The sequence below is a fragment of the Manduca sexta genome, unplaced genomic scaffold (genome assembly GCF_014839805.1).
Source record: "Manduca sexta isolate Smith_Timp_Sample1 unplaced genomic scaffold, JHU_Msex_v1.0 HiC_scaffold_2461, whole genome shotgun sequence".
NCBI classification, from domain to species: Eukaryota; Metazoa; Arthropoda; class Insecta; order Lepidoptera; family Sphingidae; genus Manduca; species Manduca sexta.
The window spans coordinates 1-23,228 of record NW_023593428.1 but is presented as its reverse complement, the minus strand read 5'-3'; the positions used below and the strand labels follow the sequence as shown (position 1 = coordinate 23,228).

The 23,228-nt window shown below is 34.5% G+C and overlaps 1 protein-coding gene across 1 annotated transcript; it reads right to left on the bottom strand.

Annotated features, from left to right (window-relative positions):
- Positions 1 to 15,567: 15,567 nt before the first annotated feature.
- On the bottom strand, positions 15,568 to 23,220 carry LOC119192188 (geranylgeranyl transferase type-1 subunit beta-like; the record flags this gene model as incomplete). The annotated part of the gene is given in 5 exon segments (XM_037446022.1): positions 15,568 to 18,030; positions 18,471 to 18,634; positions 19,759 to 19,938; positions 23,143 to 23,193; positions 23,196 to 23,220. Coding segments are annotated over 5 exon segments (900 nt in total), but the record flags the coding sequence as incomplete, so codon positions are not given.
- Positions 23,221 to 23,228: the final 8 nt, after the last annotated feature.

Sequence of the window (23,228 nt, the reverse complement as noted above, 5' to 3'; positions counted from 1 at the left end):
GGGCCTTACATATATGGACCATATTATAATAGGTAGGTATCAATACCAAATAACTCAGGTGTGTGGTTTTTCTTTAAAAAACTCAATTAGTCTTTCGTTCCCAACTGCGAATCGAACCCGTAAGCTCTGGGTTAGCAGCGCAAATATAGACAGTGAGGCAATTACGTATCAAATTAATCAATTATCAAAGGGACAAAGGTACAACATGTAATAAAATATTTTAAATGCGGTAGTGTTAACCTACGCAATATGTTTTTTCATATGGGCACAGCAATTGACCTCACTCACTTGATAAGTGGAATAGAGTTCAGATAATGTCGAGTGACGGGAGCCGATCCCCTCCCCTATCGACACAATTATGCCGACCTATTTGAGACAAACATAATCAAGATAATATACATATATGTATCATTTAAAATATAGCTAAAATTACACAATTTAATTTTCCGAGTTTTGAACACACAATTCTCATTTTTCTATTCAAAAATGTTACACAAACAATTGCATTATGAAATACACAACCACATTCGCTTCAAACTAACAGGAGCTTTTCAATAAACGATCCCAATCTCAAACTCTCAATCTGAATCCTAGAATGAAGCAATGAACATAACACATTTTTCAAGAAAATAGAGGTGCTCATTGGTAAAATTTTGAGATAGATCGAAAAAAACGATTGGGATCATTTATAAAATTGGCATTTAGATAACACTTGCTCTTACACAACAACATATAATAAACACACAATACCATATAATAACCCGATGGCAAATTTGGAAATTCACGAGCCAGTCAAAGTCAAACATAACAGGGTACGTTTCAACAACCCTTTAACTAAGCGCATTGATTAATCAACGAAACTGTGAGCATAGTTTGTTTATCTCCAATTCTCTTGTTTATCTTTATAAATGACCGAAACAGCGGCCGAAAGTGCCGTAAAGTATTCGCTCTGTATGTTCCGACCCTAATAAATCGTAAGAGCCAACTTATTGGTATTAGCAGAAACGTGGATTAGTCTGAGACGGGCGACCCCGCGTCTTAAGGCTAGGTTAATGGGCGCAAACCGGAACAAACGATGGTCATTCGTCTTTGTTTCAGTTACTGTAGGTAGGTCGGAATGTTTTTGTGAAAACGGATGTTCCATTTATCTTTACGTTTATGTTGGAGCGCGCTGTCCGTTCCCACGTCGATGTTCTTTAGGGTTATACGTGTACGCCTAAAATCCGCGAGTTTAGCCAAAAACATTAACAAAATTATGTACCAGTAGTTACAATAATAATATAGTAATATCAGCCCTCTATTATATACTGTCCCACAGCTGGGCACAGGCCTCCCTCTCTACAGTAGTAGCAGTAGGGCCTAATCCCTCTCATACACATAGTTTATTTTGCTATTGCTCGTAATTCTCACCGCGTGAAAGATCTTTTCCGTAATAATATTGCTACTGTATCCTTTTTAGAATAAATTAATCTGAATATGGTTTATCCGCGTGCCTTTCATCCAAATCCATTCAGCAGTTTCCGCGTTTACTTCTAACAAACATTAAAAAATCGTGACAAGCTACTCACACAAAAAATCACACTAAACCAATAGATCTGATTTGCAACAAAAGATTTGGTAAGCAAATCTCTAATTGCTTACCAAATCTTTTTGATACACTAGGAATTATCAAAAACTTCAAACTTTTTTTATCTACGACCATGAATATAATCACTTTAATTCTGTGCTGTTGAAAAAAACATTGGTTTTCCTCAATGGTATTCTTTGCATGGGAGTCGTTTTCACACTTGGCCGTTTTCTTGTTTCATGTTTTTGTGAACTGTCCAAAACTATCGATGATCTCACAGAGAAGCATAGACGGATGAGAAACCACATATCAATGTTGCAATTCCCGACTCACAACAAATGTTTCTATAAATATTTTTTTTCCGAGTCTGAATGTTTTAGGACTGAAACCTACAATAATAATTTTGTATGAATTCATAATTTTGAATGAATTTGTTATATTATTTTCTACTTTTTAGTATTCGAATTGAAGACTATTTAAAAAAAAAGCGAAAAATACTGGTGTTTAAAACTGATATAAATACTTTCTTAACCTAAAATGGAATCTTTATTAGCTGAACGTTTGCTGAGAGTACAAAAAACCGCATTAACCTCTTTAAAGAAATATACAATTTTTGAATGGATTGATATTTTAACTCATCACATTGGTCTAGTGGACGTTGGGAAGTCATGGCTTGCCTATTAACAGGGTACATAGCAACACATAGCAAATGGGTTCATAAGAATCAAGAAGACTTGATAATTTCGAAGCCCTTACGCTCCAATTACATAATATCTCAAATCATGACGAATCAAGGAAATTTCAGAGAGACACACATGCTTACTAGTACTTTAGTAGGTATTATGTTTACGTAGTCTATGTTATCGCTATAGGTTTTTAACTTAATAGTCACTCTCGGAAAAACTGCAATACTATCTAATTTGTATCTGATGTACCACAATATGAAACCATAGATAAAAAAAATATTTATACAATTAATATTGAATCAACTCCTATTTCAATCGAATTATTTCTTCAATGAAAAACGATTCAATATAACCTAACATCACAAACACAAGGTACAGTTGGGCCAAGTGTTCCGGAAATAAGAAAAATAAACGGCAAGAACATTTTATGAAGTACGAATTTCTGTTACTTTTTTATAAATTGAAGAATGTAATTTAACTGATGGGATGTAATATAATGAAGTTATCATATTATAGCCAGTGTTACTACTGGATAATACTCTGTAATTCTAGGTTTTGGATGGTGTTTCTACTGGTTATGGGCGGCTGTATCGCTAACCACCAAAGTAAGCTCGTCTCTGTCATTCATAGCAATAAAAACTATATTATTATTATGATACATATTATGCAGATATAAGAGACTTTATTATATTATTTATATTAGGGGAGGCCTATGTCCAGCAGTGGACGATTCCCGGCTGGAATGATGATATAGACTTTTATAGCAAATATCCATATTATGAAGATGAAGTTTTATATAATATGTAGATTGTAGGTACTTACTTACTACTATATAAATACTTATATTATAAATAGTCAAGAGATCTCAAGATTTATTTAGAGTATATATTAAAAGTGTAACATTTTGACAACAAGTTGACAACATCTGAGCGACACCTAAAAAATATAATCTTTTATTTATTTTTTCAGTTAATAATATAATAATAATGTTTGAAGTGTAAACAAAGTTTTTATTCAACTCATCCGTGCGTAGATCACTTTTAAATCAAATCCAAAAGTTCTTACTTCTAAACTAAGTTCGGAGTACACTTGATTTTGTGTCTCGTCTTTTTTTAATTAAATGCCTTTAACTGTTTTTAATAACAAGTTAATTAAACCATTATTATGAAAGTAGTAAAGGTATAAAGATACAAATGTTGGCAATGCCTTGACAGTTTCGCAAGTTGCTGAAGCAATTCGACTTACTTAATAGTGCATGATTTTTCGGCAACAAATCGATAACATTTACACGTTGCCTTATTGAATAAGATATGTAAATATGCAGTGAAATGAAAACCGTGATGATATTCTAGTTATTTTGCTTATATAAATGACCTATTTAACTCAAATATTACCTGAAATCGCGGGTAAAAACTACACACAACTTTACGTGAGCGCTAAAGGTCAAACCAATATCTCGGACCCGCAAAATGACTTCAAATGTACGGGCTGAATAACGTTAGGCCCTCGCAATAAGACTCTGAGACACGTATTCATTTATGTTTCAGCCAAAACGTTTATGATGGAATCTCAAATGCATTTTCGTGTCCTAAAAGAGTGGCGCTAGATTGTACGCCTCTCGGGCTTTTCACGGCCACTGATTATCGCGGCGTACCTATGACATACCGTTATTAAGAACTGTTAGCGATTTTTTACATTACTAGTCTACAAAGAGTAGTTTTCAAATCACATTTTAGTTTTTTGAGCACTACACATAAGCTACGCATACTTATTGTTGAGTCAAAGTTGAATTAAATTTAATCTATGTAATTATCTATGTGATTGTCTATGCTCTTGCGTATTGACGCAAGAGCATAATATATGGGTTAGTAAACTTATTTATTAATAAATCAGTTTCGCGGTAAGAATAATAGTCAGGCTATGTTATTTAGTAAATATCCCTAATATATAACACTTATTAAATCCGTTTACTATAATTTTTTCTTAGTACCATTAATTCTTGCTTTATTTCAAACACTGTATGATGCCGAAATTTATCGAACAATTTTACGCCTATTAAAAATATTCAACAACGTTCGAAACTTTGTGTCATTTATAAATGTACCTCATATAGATATAGTGACACATTATCAGAATCAGAAAATTCTCAACAATCGATTTACGCGTATGGATGTCGAGCTTATAAATAATGCATAGCACTTAGCATTAAGACGATCTCTTCCATTTTGCCTCCAACAATACTTCCCTTCGGCATAAAATGCTAATATTCAAGTAAAAATAGTAGGCATAATACAGTCGCCCCATTCTATTACATTATTCAACCTAAAATTATTACCTCTCGACTAGCCAAACAAAAAGTTGTATAGTTTGTATCAAATTGATATCGAAATTACCCTTTATTTTGCCTGAAGCCAGATCGTAGCAATTCAGTTTACGCCAAATAAGTTTCAAACAATTATAAACTTATAGAAGACATATTTGCTGCCTGCTCACATCCGCCTAAATATCTATACGAATTTTAATATTAGCACGATATGGAAAATCGGTATATAAGTATTTATGATATTACAATATACAGTCATAGCACACTCTACATGAGATAAAATTGATTTAAGCTAAATGCGGTACACCTGATATGCGGAAAAAAACAAAAGATCTGTGTGACATTAGTAGGGGTGCTAATTATTAATATATTTATCAAATAAATGATAGCCTGACTGATTTTTAATAAGGTGTTTATACATAAAACTGTCTTTTTAATTAGCTTGTATGGTGTACCTATGCTACACCTATCGTCATATCAGTAACTTATCTTATGATTGATAAAGAAGCCCAAAGTAAATGAATTTTCAATTACAAAATTTCTGAACAAAATGGCGTGACACAAACTGCCCTAAATTAAGTTGACTGACTATTGTGCTTAAATCACAATAGTGCTAAATGGTTTTATCCATTCTTCTCTACGGAACTGCTTTTCAAACAGGGCATCAGATTAAAACCAACGAATGTGACTAATGATATATTTTTCTATTTGTTATTATAGTTATTACATCGTATGTGCTTCAAATAATACCGATAATAAGCACTTATAATGATTAGTACATGTAAAAAATATATGTATTTAAAAACGTTATTACAAACTAATATCAAAATGCACTCAACACTTGGCCCGCGGTACCGCCATTTCGACTCGAAGTGCACAATTGCCTTCCAATTTACATTTAGAATGCTCCACAACTAAATTTTAGAGGTGACATCAAAAACGAATTATCAAAATAAAATATTTGCTTTCATATTTCCCTTTGTTTATTTGCTATTCGCGCATGTTGTGTCAAGAATGTGCTCTTTTATTCTTTTTATAAACATTGCATTTATGTTTTAAACATCAGCTCTATTTATTCAACTTATTTATGGTTATTATTTTATGCGTTTTAATCTGTAATCTCGCAAAATACGTGGGTTTTTAACTTCAAAATTTACTACATAGATACTTGTTCTAAGAGTTAATTATTCAAAGATTGGATAAGTTTTCTCAAAAGTAGAAATAACTTAACCGCTTTAAAAAATTGTCTTTAAAAAAATTGTCTGTTAAAAAAAATACAAAACTTAATGTAATTTGAATCTTTAGGATTTGATTTTTTAATCGCTATACAGGATCTTAATTTCTATCAATTTAACCCCTATGTATGTTACCCGATATTGCATAATTTAAAAGTTATTTAAATTTGTGATTTTCTCACCAAGTACACGTTCCAACTAAACATCATTATAACTAATATAATTAAAACTAAACTTTTGAGTGTAAGGTCGTAATTTTATTTTACTGAAATAATAGTATTTGCCTTTGTAATATCCATAACAGTTAGAATCGGTGTTTTATAAACTTAAAAATAAAAAATAATCTCTACGAAAATTCATGTACGTATAATTTTCTCCGAACGTTAAAGGCATCTGAAATAAAAAAATTACGATTTTTTTCCGTAACCTATTTAAAAAATTGCCTGCATTCATGGAAACTAATCTTTCCAAATTTCGTGAGGGTAGTAGTGAGCATCCGCCCTGTGGAATGGGGGCGTTTGGAGAATTCCACCACGGTATCCCCTGCCTGTCGTAAGAGGCGACTAATAGGGGCCACGAAGGGGGTCGTCGGCGGGCAGCAGGGGGCTGTCCGCCCTAGTGCATTTCTGTGCATCCTTTGCACATTTTTCGGTTGACCCCCGGGATGGACGGCAGTGTGTAGTTGGCCTCACGCTGCCGTAGACGCCGAGAGCGTCCTTCGGTGCGCGGGCTTCTGAGCCCCCCCCCATAGGAGACGGGCTGCAAGGCGGCACCGCGCAGGGCGGCTGCGGTCGCAGGCTAGACACTTCAACGTCAGAGGAAGCCCGCAGCCGTCCCTAATGCGCCGAAGAGGGCCACCGCGGAGTTTTAGCTGATAGGCCGTGCATAGGTTAAGTTGTATATAGGGCTAGGGACTCGGCCCGGCGGTCGCCCGAAGGTCACCATCAAATCCGGGCGGCTCAATGCCGGGCCGTAAGGCACGGTTACCCCAGCATAACCGCTCAGTCGCCCCCCACGAAGGCTGGGCGGTAGTAATAAGGCACTTTCTCCGCGAAACCAAAAAAAAAAAAAAAAAAAAAAAAAAGTAGTGAGCAACACGGCTTCAAATGTATTCCAATATACAAAAACAGAAAATCGAAATTTGTTCTTTCTGTCTCAAATGCCTCAAGTAATAAAAAAAATAATATGACTATACGAAAGGCCAACTATCACTCTTATTTTGTTAAAATAACTTAATAATTAAGTTTTAATTACGAAGTCAAGTAGCAAAATCGACTTATATAAATAAAATAAAAAATCTAAATAAGTTTTATCTATCCAATTTCGGGCAACATACATATTACATGTGGCTTATATCACTCATTGAGCTCCTCTAGCACCTCCTTAAATTGGACACCTTATTGTTAACACGATACCCTGTATACGTAAAGATTATTTGGACGTTATATTTCATTATATAATTATCTCATTCCAGTGTTATTTTTCTACTTTTTTAATTGTCTATTCAAAACTACACTAATTGTATTACTTAATACTACATACATAACATAACATCACGCATTTATCCCGGAAGGGGTATGCAGAGGCGCAACTAGGGCACCCACTTTTCGCCAAGTATGTTCCGTCCCATGATGTGATAGGGGGCGAGCCTATCGCCATATCGGGCACAAATTCCAGACTCCGGGCTAATACTGAGCAGAAAAACCTTAATACTATGCATACTAATACTCAATTTGCAGACAATGCACACTGACCGCGTATCATTTACACGAGGTCGTTTTTACTCCTAAAAACATTATTAGATCCCGGATATGAATCTCTTTCCCGATATTACAGCACTCAGGTTACCCTCTTTTTGTATACATTACGTTAGTTAAAGTTACTGGGAAAATATTGAATACCTTCCAGTCTAAAGAGCTCACGAATATTAACATAAAGCACTTCTAAAGTTGTTTGATTCTCATTATCTTAAAATACCAAGCTGTGTAATGCATATTCTAAAGTTTGCAAAGTCAGTATCCACAGTCCCGCAAGAGGCTAGTTAAGTATAATCCGATTAGCGAGAAACACCGTTCAGAGCAAAGTATGATGAATTTCACTAGCTTTTTCTCGCCGACCTGGCCATTTAAACATAATTTTGAAGATAAAAGTAGTTTAATCATAAAAAAATAAATCCCGTGATAATCACCGATGTTGTTGCTTATAACTAGGAAAAGAATATTTAGAACCGACTCAATAGCTCCGAGATTATCTTCTACAAACTTATGAACCTGCAAACTTTACCTCTTTATTATATTATTATTGTAGACTACTCTCTCTTGGCTGTTAATTAATGAAAGACAATGCAAGATAAAAAACCACCATCGCACGGGCCAGTAAGGAAGACGAATAATATCAAAAAAGTAAGTAAAAAATGTATCCATAAAAAATCTTACAGAACTCCCAAAAATCTTAAAGAACAACAGAAAAATCTGAAACTGTCGGCAAAACATAATGAAAGTTCCCATTTCCTTTTCGTGCTTACGTAAATAAAAAGGGAAGTATTCAAAGGAAATGCCTACAGTGAAGGCAAAAATACTCAACAAAGTTGGCTCCCGGCGCACATTCAAGTCCTTTTAAATAAAAGTTGCCTTTTATCACTGGCTAAAACGGCCATTTCTCAGGGCTGGCTACTAAATGGACAAAGAAACGTGAACTCCTGATGACACTCGAGTGCTCTCTTAAAACGTTACCCCGTTTTAGGCGAAACTTAGAGGGTTAACTCACATCTCCACCCGACTTATAACAATTTGAGATGATTGCCCGCCCGTTGGCGACACCTCTGCATGCCCCCAGACAATATTTCGTCTTATTTAAAATGTTTAATTATAATTCGCGGAAAATTTCATATTTTATTCTCTCGATAATCTATATGGGTTATCCAGGCTTTCAAAAGACTCTTTTTTCATTTTTAATTTGAATTTTTAAACTGATTTGGACGGCACTTCTATCGTTTTTAAAACAATAAAACTACATCATTTATGGCAGGTCATTCCAGTTGCAATAGTGCTGAAAAACATAGTAAATATAAATAAGTAATTGTTTACATTCTTAATCACATACAATTGAATCATGTCATTAATTATGTCGAAAGCGAGTAGGTAAACTATAAACAATTCTCAATTAAATTGATGACAGCAACTGAAGCGATTATCGTGATGCGGCTAATTAAATGCTCTGACGTATAATTCCGTCTTGAACCATCGAACTGCGGCAACTTCTGGGAATTAACATACTGTTGCGTCCCATTCGGCAAGCTCCTTGCCTTGACTACGTTATATCACATTAGTGAGCGTGAAATTGCCTGCATTCATGGCTTTATGGCATCAGTATCTGTCTAACAGTAAGCGGTTGGCGGCATCAATTACACACCAGTACAGCCAAATATTTTTGCCTCATTATGAAATTCCTATTCATCTCCGAATTAAAGTCTCAAGATTAATGTATCCACGAGTAAGTATTATTTAAAATTTCGTATGCAAAACTTTCTTCGGTAATTTTCGCCGTGCCTAGATTAATTTGAGTCATCAATCTTTTTTAATTACACTCGCTAATACTTCCACGCTTTTGCGAAATTAAATCAAGATACCAAAAATTGCGGGAATGAATTAAGTAAACAATAAAAAGTTTGTTGGCGTTTTTTGAACAAGCGAAACTGGCGTTAATTAGTAAACATTACTATCCGAAACAGCGGTGTGGAAAACACAAACCCTCATTACCGGACTGTTACGAAACGCTGCTTCATTGCTCAAAGCAGCCGTGCGGTTTCCAGATACCCACACGTAAAAGCCAGGCTCAAGGCAGTAGACTAGACTTAACTGAAGTATTAGTGAAGAGAACACTATCTCGCCAAACCAGGCGTCGACAGACTGGAACACAGTAATGTACTCAGGTGAGGCCATTCATTCGTTTACATCACCCACGTAATCAAATTTAGTTTATTCGCTCATTATATTTTGGAAAAAAAACTTTTTTATCGTAAAATAAAGTGAGTTAACATCAATAAAAGTGGACGTACGGAGCGACATTATCGTAAATTACAGCGAAGATCCTTAAATAAAGACAAAAAAAAACAATTGTGATTTAGAACCAGACACGATGAGTATTTAAATGATACCATAAATAAATATTTTTATGGTCTGTAATCGACGGTTTATAAGAAATAGAGTACTTAATATGTAGAATATTATTATCAGTTCATTATTTTTTAAATTAAATCTTAGAGATCGCTATTATAATGTTAAATTTTTATTGAAATTTCTTCGTCGTCGACCTGCCCTTTTCTTATTCTTATCTCATAAATTGGGGCTCGATGTCATACATTTTTGCGCATGTTTGATGCTTAGTTTTAATGATCAGCCGCTAAACAAATTATTCTTATTGAATTACCATATTAAATCATCTACAAGAAGTTTGTTCCTATGAAGTTTTAAAATATTTATTACCAAAATTTCGCATTCAACACTGTTGTAGTCAGTTAGTCCTGTTTTACTTCAGTACGCTCTCAAAGCGGTGAAGAAACAGACTATAAAGGTAGGTATTATCGGTTAATGCTTTGAATTCCCTTCTGTTTCGTGTAACAGGTCAGAGAAGTAATGTCCTTGCATTTATATAACTAATTTTTTGTTACGAACACGGTGCAGTGTAATGCTTTTTGGTAACAGATATACTTAGTCTGGCCATAAATACTGTTACACTTAATTATAAAAAAATATTACATTTGAATTTCGAATCTGTCATTTTTATACGATTGTTCATTGTGTTTTCTCATTTTGGCGCCAATACATTGTAAAATATTTTGCGATATTAAAATGGTGTGGGGTGATAAAGAGAACCGAATCGCTGTGATAGCATTACACAAAGTAGGTATGGAGCCAAATGCAATTTTTAAAACTCTCCATACACTTGGTATTAGTAAAATGTTTGTGTACCGGGCTATTAATAGGTACAATGAGACCTCCTCTGTTTGTGACAGAAAAGATCTGGCCGTCCACGTAGTGTTCGTACGAAAAAGGTGGTCAAAGCAGTAAGGGAAAGAATTCGAAGAAATCCTGTCCGAAAGCAAAAGATTTTATCTCGGGAAATGAAGATAGCACCTAGAACCATGTCGCGTATTTTAAAAGATGACTTAGGACTTGCAGCCTATAAGAGACGCACTGGCCATTTCTTAACTGATAATTTAAAGAAGAATAGGGTGGTAAAATCGAAACAACTACTGAAGCGGTACGCAAAGGGAGGTCACAGAAAAATTTTGTTTACGGATGAGAAAATTTTTACAATTGAGCAACATTTTAACAAACAAAATGACCGTATTTATGCTCAAAGCTCTAAGGAAGCTTCCCAATTAGTCGACAGAGTGCAACGTGGACATTATCCGACTTCAGTGATGGTTTGGTGGGGTGTTAGCTATGAAGGAGTGACTGAGCCATATTTTTTGTGAAAAAGGTATCAAAACATCGGCACAAGTGTATCAAGATACCATTCTTGAGAAGGTAGTTAAGCCCCTTAACATCACCATGTTCAATAACCAAGTATGGTCCTTCCAGCAAGACTCGGCGCCGGGTCATAAAGCTCGGTCCACGCAGTCTTGGTTGGAATCGAACGTTTCGGACTTCATCAGAGCTGAAGACTGGCCGTCGTCTAGTCCCGATCTTAATCCGCTGGATTATGATTTGTGGTCAGTTTTAGAGAGTACAGCTTGCTCTAAACGCCATGATAATTTGAGTCCCTAAAACAATCTATACGATTGGCAGTGAAGAATTTTCCCATGGAAAGAGTGCGTGCTTCTATTGATAACTGGCCTCATCGTTTAAAGGACTGTATTGCAGCCAATGGAGACCACTTCGAATAAGCTTTTTATATTTTTAATTGTTTTATATTTATGTATTAAACTGACACACTGTAAAAGTAATAAATGTTATTTGCAGTTAACAATTTTCTTTTTTCTTTATTACAATATTTATGGCAAGACTAGGTATTTGTAGAGTTCTCAATTTTTACATTTTTCTTCCTGTTATGTTGTTTTTTGTAATTAATATTTGTTCTATTACAATAGGCAAACAAGCAGTTGAACCTGATATTAAGAACGCTTAAAATAATAGAGCCAGAGTGATAGGGCTGACTGGACTGGGGCTGTTTTATAAATAAGTAGTGAGAAGTAACAATTTGCTGTTGCGGATAGTCTTATACTCCTAAAGTATCACTTGCAAGCCGCACAAAAAATATTGAATTGTTATAACTTAGTTTGGTCTGAGATACGAACCTGAGGTCTCTCATTACAGTGGTTGATAACCTTAACCAATATAAAACCATGTAAAAAACCATTTAAACAGTCTGATTATAAGTATACAGTCTAATTCACTGTACTAATGTTGATTTACGTCTTTTTTCTTTCACAAAATTGTTTATTTTATAACCTCCATCATTTCTTCAATTTTCTTACTTCATTATTTTTGTAACTTTACTGCTCACGCACTAGCCAATATAACTAACTCAAATAATCTACAATTAACATTGGCACGTATTTTAATAATATACAACACTATGTACGATTGGTTAAGTATTGATAATGGCTACTTAACTATTGTAGTATTAAGTACTTAGTGATTCCCTGTATGAGGTGAGTTTGCACCTATCTAGACCCCATAAATCGGTATTATTTACAAACGTAAAAGATAAAAATCTTTCTGGGGACCCTACGTTGGTAATATAGATTGTGTTCAATCGTGTGGTATCGACAGGAATTCCGTTGCGGTCGCAAATACCGACGCACAAATAAGCAATTTACAATTCCGATCCACGCAGTGAGCCTATCTATTCATCATTTAGATTTATAGTCCTTTATCTAACCAATCTGTTTTCTTGTTTAATTAATGGAAGTAAGAAAATTTCGTCGCCCAAATTCGCAGATATCTACTGGGTCTGATTTCATTCTCTTGACATTTCGCGACACTCTTTCGACGCGCCCTTCGTTTAGCTCAATAATTATTTAATGGAGGTGTAATTAAGGACGCCTTGCCTTTTACGTAGTGATCGACCTGGTTTTAATAAATTGTCTAGTTTATTTGTACATCTACGAGATCTACTAGCTGCTACCTACTTATTTATAAACCTACACAAATGATAAGCTTCAATATAAGAACTTATATCGGCATTATTTATCAAATAAAAAACCTTTTGAATGATATAGTCTAATTATCCATAAATTATCTTATCTCACTATCTTATTTTACATATAAATGCGAATGTGGGTGAAAATGATTGGATGTCTGTTGAAAAGTAAACGTAGAAACCGCTGAATGGTAGTGAATGAAATTTGGCCCACGTATAGACAATTTCCTGCACAATATAAACTACTTTTTATACGGGTAATTTAGTGCAATTTCGTCCAAATTCATTTTCTTTTACGTTTACTTCTAACAAAATCCAAAGACTGCCTCGGTGGCGTAGTTGTATTGCACGTCCGGTACAATAGCGCTCTGAGGTCCTGGGTTCGAATCCCGGGTCGGGCAAAGTGATACTTGGTTTTTCTGCTCAGTATTAGCCCGGAGTCTGGAATTTGTGCCCGATATGGCGATAGGCTCGCCCCTATCACATCATGGGACGGAACATACTTGGCGAAAAGTGGGTGCCCTAGTTGCGCTCTCTGCATACCCCCTTCGGGGGATAAAAATGCGTGATGTTATGTATGTATGTAAAATCCAAAGACTCCTACACAAACTTTGCCATTTATAATATTTATTAGTAAAATAAGATAAAATTGTATATACGGAGCTAGCATCGTATATACGGTGCTATGGATTGCTAGTTTTTTCAGAACTTCGTAGTGAGAAAGGCTTGCTAGTTATCTATAAATTATGCTCTTTATATCACCAAGATTACCTGTTCATAACCAATGACATCGGCCAACAAATTTCTATAATCTTATATGATACCAAGAGTTGTAATAGATAAAGTTAAAATTCTTAATTGCTAATTTACTTTCGTACAATTTGGTTACTTGGAAGTTTTAAATGGTCTTTACGTTGGTTGGTGATGCCACAGAGCATGCAGAAAACATTGGTGTAGCTAGAGTAGTTTAAATTAAGACTTTATTTCGTATATAATAGGATATTAAATTACTGATACACTAATGAATTGAGCACATGAGTTATATCCTAATGGAAAATAAACAAGAAAAATATAACCAAACCCTCAATTGAAAATGTATTAACCCAAGTGTAGATTTTACATCATCGCCATTTAAGTAGCTCTTAAAGAGCTGCCAGAAGTCGCTTAGTGGTCGAACAGTTAATGGGTTAAGAAGATATCCCCAGAGAGGGCATTGACCTTTGTAAAAGTTTTAAAATTTCCTCATCAACCCATTGTAATTATTACCTGTTTATCCATCGGAAAAAGATTCCTTCATAATTACTAAAGTCTATGGAACCTATAATAAAGTCTGAATTTTTATTTTTATATCTGTCATTCAGGTTATAGAAAACAAATGAAACCATTTTTTCGTTTAACTTAATAATTTATTTCGCAATACTTGCCCTAAAATTCTTTTCAAATAAATGCACATTTTAATTAATGACCTTAATATATTTTACAAAACATTATGACGGCATATTAGCTATTTTCGAATTAAAGTAACACGTTTATTTAACAATTAAAGTTAAAAAAAACTTAATACTTTATAATTTAATATTTATTTTCATACAATCTGACGAGACTTGTATTAATTTACAATTTAGCGTTAAATATTTGTTGGATGTATAATCGATATTCCTTCCATTTATTTACATAAAAACAATCACACAATTGTGATGACAAAAATAAAACCCAAGTAGGTCCACTTAATATCTTTAAAATTTCGCTTTACATTCAAATTACATATAATTAATGAATAGTTACACATTCCTACCAATTATAATTAATATCAGTCCAAATAGTTTCCGACTTTTTTCGCAGGTTTTATTTAAGTCAACACATTTAAATTTTATCGAAAAACTTCATCATTCAATGCACAGGTCCCAACTAGATTGAAAAGACTAATGAAGGATTTCTTATGTTTACGCGAATGTTAGACATTAAAATAAAACTATTTTACGGATTTTATGTTTTTTTTTTCGAATCGAATAAAATCCGTAAAATAGTTTTATTTTAAGCCAATAAAAAATTACTTGTTAATAAACTGAAATTAAACCCTTTTGGAAACAAGTATTTTGAATAGCTATACGCATCGATGCGTAGAATATTATTACATCCATTGATAATTATTGCTTTCATGTCAGATTATCATAAAATGTTGAGCGTCACTGATAGGCAGTCTTGTGTATAATTCGTAATGCGAGAACCAGATTGGTTTCATCACCATTACTAAACAAATTGTGCTTAAATAAATGTAAAACATTAAACCGTGCAAATTCTGAATGATTCTACCATTGAACTTATCAAAATAGATATACTTGCGTAACCAAAATAAGGTTTATAGTCATTTTGTGCAATAAAACAGTTACACTAAGCTATCATGATCATTTCTGATAGTGATCAACGAATATGGCAATGGTTAGTAAAAACAGGCATTAACCATTCTGGTTCCCGCGGTTTTATTTAGACACGTAGTTAAACTTGTAAAAAGGGCACAAATAATAGATGGCGCTGACAGTTAGATTTGTAGCGACATGTTCTGGCCCAATAAATGCAGAAGCAAAGGCACTGTACTCTGTGTTTTACATATGGAGGGTAGAAACAAAGAGAACCAACCTTCTTGTGTATGAAAGAGTATCCGTCGAATAGCACCAAATTAAGGTGACGCCAAAATCATACCCGCTTGCTACGCTAGCGCTGTTGTGGTGGATTTTTGAGTTATAATTAGCAGCTTAGCGCTAAACACTTTTTCAACTTGTCCTCCATACAAGATGATGCTCCTTTCCTACACCCTCCATAGATTTTCAGTAAAATAAAAATATGTTGTTCTATTATGAGGTGTTACATTATTCGCCTGAGTACTAAACAAAAGCATTTTAATCAATCAACTTCGACTTATGGAGCTTAATAATATGTTATGTTTTTTTCTACTGAGTGAGAATTTCATTCATACCCCAATTAAGTCAAGTTTGGCGCAGCTACAATATAATAAAAATACACAATTCAATACAAAAAAATATAAAAAGGCGTAATCAAAACCTGTTTCTATTTTTCTTAAAAAATGCCTTATGATTATATTTATAATTTGTGCAATAATTTGATACACGTCTAACTACTGACCCAGACTCACTGCCGAGTGTTGCTAGTAGTAAAATACAATCGAAAATAACCTTCACCTTTTGGTCAAATTCGGCATAATTAAAAAGGAAGACTTGATTTTTAAATACATAAATTTCCTAATATGATCCATGGCAAGCTTGAAGGGGAGTACTTGAACATACATAACTGTTACAAAATAAAAATAAAAATAACTTAATTATCGTTATCGGTGGGGATAAATAGGGAATATGATTTTTTTTTGACGACGGGTTAAAGTATCTGGCCATAGGATTAAAGATAGGATTTTCTATCTATCCATACGATAGGATGCCTCCTAACATAGGACATGAGCCTCTTTGTCAAATGTGATCATTTATACTCAAGATTTGTTAATGGAAAAAACTATTTTAAAACAGTGCCGAAGCGTCCAAATAACCCGAATCCTACCGACTTGCCTTTCGTAACTAGCATGAAATCTGCAATTGTCATTAGAACGATTTGCAGACCGCTTTTATACATATTAGTACCTTTATAGTATTGTCAGGTTCCCTTTGTAAAATTTCTCCCTTCGCCACTGGTGGATATAAATTATATTTTTCAACTAGCAACACAGTACATTTAGAGCTACCCACATGGCACGACACTTCATTATTGTACTACACAATAGAAGAAAAATATATAAATCGTTGTTGCTTATTTCATACGGTTAGGTAAAAATTACCTAGCTAGCACCTATTTATTCATAGAAAATATGCTAAGTACTAAAAAGTTCAATTCAAAATTATGCCATATAATTTATTTTTGTATAAACATTTCGAAACTAAAATAGTTTACAGTGGGTAACTATTAACTTAGGATACGCACTTTGGTACGCGCACAGCACTGTTCGATGACCGTATTTTGTGGTATTTAATTGTATAGCAGTTCCATTCGATACAATAATAACAAAATAGTTTAACCCGGCCCAATATAAAGTCGACGGTATATGAAATCCGACCTATACGTACATTGTAAAAATATTTGGCATAGTTTTACGACCGATCGAAGTCTACAATAATAATGCCTGACTGCCTCAGTGGCGTAGTTGTATCGCGTACTCGATACCACTACCGATCTGAGGTCTTGGAATCGAATCCTGGACCGGGAAAAGTGATATTAGATTTTCTGCCCAGTATAAGACTGGAGTCAGGAATTTGTGCAGAATATGGCGATAGGCTCGCCACTATCACAACATAAAATGGAAGTACACGCGGCGAAAATTGAGTGCAGAGGTTGCGCCTCCGCCTACCTAAGAGGGGATAAAACGCGTTGTATACAAAAACAATATTCATTATCGAGATGGTAAAACGGTCACCGACACTGGAACAATTTCGACTAACACACTCAAAGCACCAACTCGTACCCGTTAATAAATATGTAAACTAAACGTTAATCTTTGTGAAACGAGGTAAATCATAAAGCCTTACTGAGCTATGACTCGGCCCATTGCTGGTGGAGGCTTTTCAGATGCGTATGAGCCCGCTTGGTAATATTCAATGTGGGCTCAATTTCTAGCAGACCATTCTCACCGATAAGACTTAAGCCGGCTAAACCTAAATATGTGTGCATTGGATCCGTGCAGGTGTCGGGCCATTTTGAAAAGCCGCCCACAACGCTATCCTGAGTTTCGTATACGTACCGTCTGTTGCTACCATAGTTCGAATATTGTAACGCGTCTAATATTTTCAACGAAGCACCTACCCAGAAACTGTAACACGTGTCGACTGGTTTGTTCGGTCTACCCTGAAACCCGTCGATTTGTCGGAACAAGAGCCAGCGTTTCAGACCTTCCACTTGTTGGTCGGATAGTCTGTGCATTTGGTCGGTGAGCGCGAGTGTTGCCAGTGCACAGAATGTTGTGCCGCCGTGGGACTCTAATTCGGGACATTGTGCGATGCCGTAGTCGTAATTCTGAGAAAAGAAAACGTTTCTAATTATTTTTAAAATAATACAACTAATATGATACAATTTATGACATTTGACAAGTATTCTAAAAATGTCTTTCATGTGGTTTTTAAGCAATCTGGGGATTCCGTGAAGATTTTACTAGACTTCCCCAAAATTGCATATTGTGTTACTTAATAAATGCGAAAGTGTGTGAAAATGTTAGATTGTTTGTAAGAAGTGAACTCATAGACAGATAAACGAATGTAAATGTAATTTGACACATGGATAGACAATGTCTTTGATAGACACATAAGTTGCTCCTATGGAAAATAATAGAACTTTTAATCAGATTTTTCTAAAATAGATGGCATTAGTATCGTATAGGTTACGCTATGAGTCGCTCCAAAAATAAGGACTTAATAGTATTCCGTTGCCTTAAAACTCTACATGATGTAAATACTTACAATTGACCTCAATATATAATCTGTGGCTTTCTCTATGTCGAAGCCGGACCAGTCGTTGAGTATGTAGCTGATGCACGCGGCGCAGTACACGAAGCGCATGTCCGACTCGCAGCCCGACAACGTCGCCGCGAAGTTGCCTTCAACTGTCTGTAACGCCTTTACTCCTTTAAAATTAAAAAAAAAAAGAAATTGTAGTATAATTAATAAAAGATAAAAAATATTTATTTCTACTTTCATTATATTTAGTGATAAATTTATTAGAAGAGAAAAACTAATTATATCATTTGTAAACCCAACAAGATATAGTCTAATTTGGAGACCCCTTTGCAAGTCCATTGTGTTGTTACCATACATTGAATAAAGTTTATGATTTTAAACAAATGTTGCCATTAGTTTCTCTCCCTAACTAAAAAACCTCCTCTCTGACTAAAAAAAATTAAATGACACAAAGTCATTGTGATTGTCCACGGGGCTTCTACTACTCTATGTTTTTATCTATAATCAATAATTGAAAACATGGTTGAAAAATGTTTTAAATTTTGATTAAAATAATATTATTAATTTAAAGAGTTCGCCTGTAAAAGTATACTGTTTGATTTAGATACGACCTAGTGCAAGGAAGCCATCAAAATATTCAACCTTATTGAATTAAACGTACAAACAAATTGAGGAAAATCTCAAAGAATCGCAATCCAGTACATTAATAAGACTGTATTTTAATGATACCGCATTTACTTCATACGAGTCATCAAGCGTTGAATCATATTATTTAAAAATAAAATTCAAGGTAACGCAACGCTATAAATTCACGTAAACAAACGAATCTTCTAACTACCAGTTAATGCTATTTGCTTAAGATTACATCTAAACATCTTTCTATATAGATATGTTATATGGGCAAGGCCACACCACTGCGCATAGTGGTAAATGGAGTGTTGTTCAAATAGTGTATCTACTGACGAGATGATAAATGATTTCTTACTGAATATAAGATATTAAAATAAAACTAGTTTTTGTATTTTATCACAGCAGAAGACTAGAGCCTTGGGTTGTGGAGGCCAATAGAATGTCGACCGACGAGTGACAATTACCCCTCGGCAGTCAACACGACTATGCCGATCCTTTGAACCGAATATACACAGGCTGATTTCGGAACGCGACACGCTTACGTGGGCCACTATGGCGGATTTAACACCTTGTGTACGGTGGTCGCTATCCGGGCGGATATAAAATATATCCTACCACCAGCATACTTATGACGGCGGTTCGTAAGTTCGACAAAACTCACCTTCGACGATAGCTTTCCTGTTTAGCCTGGACAGGTCGTCGCCCAGGGCCAGCAATATACAGAGTCCAGTGTAAGTCATCGCCAAATGACCACAACGATAGTGGCACATTGAGTCAGTCACTTCTAAATCCATGTTTATCGTCGATGATCCCTGGAATCCGCATATCGACATGTTTCCCGCTGAAACCAAAAGATGTATGATTTTTTTTTCAGTGCGTACGACTATATACTTTTTCAAGATAAAAGTAACTTAGATATTATCAGTCTTACTTATAAAAATTTTGCAAAGCTTAGTTACACAAATTTACTCGATCAGCTGTAAGTCAAATACCGCCATTTTGCCTCTTAATAAGGTTTAAACTAGGAAACCGGTGATGGTTTTGACAGCTATTTACGTAATTCTTAAGCACCTCTTAACGCTAAAACAAGTTTATAAGTAAGACTGTATATCTTTATTCAGGGCTTGATCTATCTGTATGACAAACATTCAAATCAGAACTATGGTTTTTGCATTTACTTCATACAAACATCCAAAATATATAATCAGTAATCACTAAGTTTTCCATTTACTTATAATAGTACTGACGACGTGCGCGGTACCACACTCTGAGGTCCCGGGCACAAATCCCAGGGGAGGCAAATTATTTTGTGTTTTTTTTGCTATATCAGTCCCGCGTCTGGAATTTGTATCCTATATGGCTATAGGCCTTTTAGATGGCGGTGTATGCATCGATTGTACCGCCACAGCCTTATCACATCACAAGTCCGAACACAGGCAAAAGCTGGTGCCCTAGACTTCTACCCTTTTGAGAACCCAGGCGTGATGTGTGTGTGTGTGTGTGTGTGTGTGTGTGTGTATTTAGGGTAAAATTCTTTCCCAGTTCTTAACATATAAGGTATGTAAGTCAGTTATACAAAGTGATGCAATTATCACATACACTTATTATTTATTTGCTTAACAAGTTTCTAGGAGACACTGTAATGTCAACGAACTGGTTTTAACTAACACAAGGGCACAAGTGTATATTTTTTGTTGATATTTACTAATAATGTAAAGAAAAAATAAACATCAAGCAAGTTACACCTCTGATGTAACAAGATTCAAGGGTACAGTAAATGGTTAAATATCAAATTAGATAAATCCTTGTTTGATATAAATACCATGATAAAAAAGTAAATTTAGGGGACCCTATTTTGTCTATAGAGGCGAATCCATTTTTTTGTAATCGCGGGCGTTCTATTCGAAGGACAGCTTCGATAGCCGTACAGATAAGAGTCTCAAAAAATCACTTATTTACCTATACGGCTATCAAAGCTGTCCTACAATAATAAAGCCTGTAATTGCAGAAAGACGGATATGGCCCTGTGGACGGAATAAGGCCCCCTCACCTTATGTTTAAAAAAAATATAGTTGTCTTAAAACAATATCCATTCTAAAATAACTTTGGTGTTATAACCAGGAAAATGGACAAAACTTAAGTATAATTTTATCACAAAGCGTGTGTAATGCTATTTTGTTTATTCAGAATTTATCAACACATTATAAAATTCTATGAATTTCAAATTAATTGACTAATTACAAATAAATAGTCAAATAAACAATGAAATAAACTTTAATGTGTTCAGAAGCTGATTAGTATTGTAATAAAAAGATATTTAAGCAAATGAAGTAAGTACTATAACTAAATTGTTTTACGTAACCAGAGGCTACATGTTGGTTTCAAATTATGCATGATAAGGTTTTAATGTTATATTATTGTTTATCATTTTATCAGCTACGTAAGTAATTAGTACTTATTTATAATTAGATTGAAGGTTCTTACTTTGAAATTGTGGGTATTAAGGTTGATGGAAATTTGATAAGTTTTAACGATTGTTTCAGTTGGGTAGATGGTTTAATTACAATATTTTTATGTTAGAATCGGCGACGAAAATTGATAATTGATATAAATTTAGTGTTCTCTATGCTTTTTTCTCAGTAGAAGGAACTAATATAGCTGCATTTTTTTACTTGTATTTTTTTTATTTTATTTTTAATGTGTCTAATGAAAAAACTGGGCAAAGTTCCCGTAGTGGCGGAGGTCCATATAACCCAATTTCTACCGGCTACCTTTTATGTAGAATCTAATTATCATCAGAACGATTTGCAAACAGTATATATGCTTATAAGTACCTATGTATTGGGTCGGGATCCCTTTTGGAAAATTACACCTTTCGCCACTGGTTCCCGTACAAACTTGTAGAGAAGCTATCTAAGTATATAGTATAGTACCTACTTACATATTTTCTGTATTCAGATTTTTTACCAATTTTCATAATTTAAAGTCGACGACAAGGAAGTACCCTATTAGTTTCGATTTCCTTATGAAATTGCAAACTATGCAACATTTAAGGTCATGGCTATAAAAAAAATTTACATGAGAAAAGACCAGATAACACATTCTTGAGAAAAGATTCTTCACAGACAGACAAACAGTTGAACAACAAAGTGATCCTATAAGCGTTCCTTTAAGAAACGGAACCCTAAAAGTAGCAAACATGTTACCAACAAGAAAAACACCTGTGAATGTCATCCATAATGAAGTGCATTTTAGTTAAGAAAGTCACCTATGTATTATACCTTTGCGCAGAACCACTTATTAACATAAAAATATAAATATAAAAGAACACGATGAAAATTACAACTGAATACACATACATACACACACGCCTTATATCCCCGAAGGGTAGTCAGAGCGGCAACTGATAAACCCTCTTCCGCCGTGTGTATTCCGTCCCAAGATAGAAAACGAGTCTATCGCCATATCGGGTTACAATTCAAGATTCCAGGCTGATACTACAGTAGCAACCCCAATATCACTATGGCCAGCTTGGGTTTTGAATAACCTACTGTAGTATAGTTGTATTACACACCATAAAAGCAGCTGAAGACTGAATATTGTCCATAAAGGTGATATTCATTTATAACATGGTAAATATGAATAACCTGTAATAACCTAATGAATTCATTTCAGCTTCTATCCAATTACAATAAATTATAATAATATGTGTGTAGTGCCTTAGTATAGGCATTCATAAAACATTACAAATGTTCCATATAGGTTTGTATCAATCAAATAAATGGGTCATAGTAATAAATATTGATTAATTCAAATAGTATTCTATGGATTTGTTTACTATGTAGTCATGCATTCTCAAGAAAAAAACACTGCTATAATGGGATACTTTATGAAAGTAGAATCAAAAGTTGACCATCAATAAATATATCAATGAGCACCGAAGATATAGCAATCTACTGAATTATGTTGTTGCATACATAACATTACAGATAGGATGGTATATGTGTGGAGAATATTAATTGATTAAACAATAAAATATACTTACTTTCCTTATAGGGATGTACTTGTAACCTGTACAGCCAATCAATGATTCTGAACGGAGTTCTAATGACATGGAAGATATAGATCCAA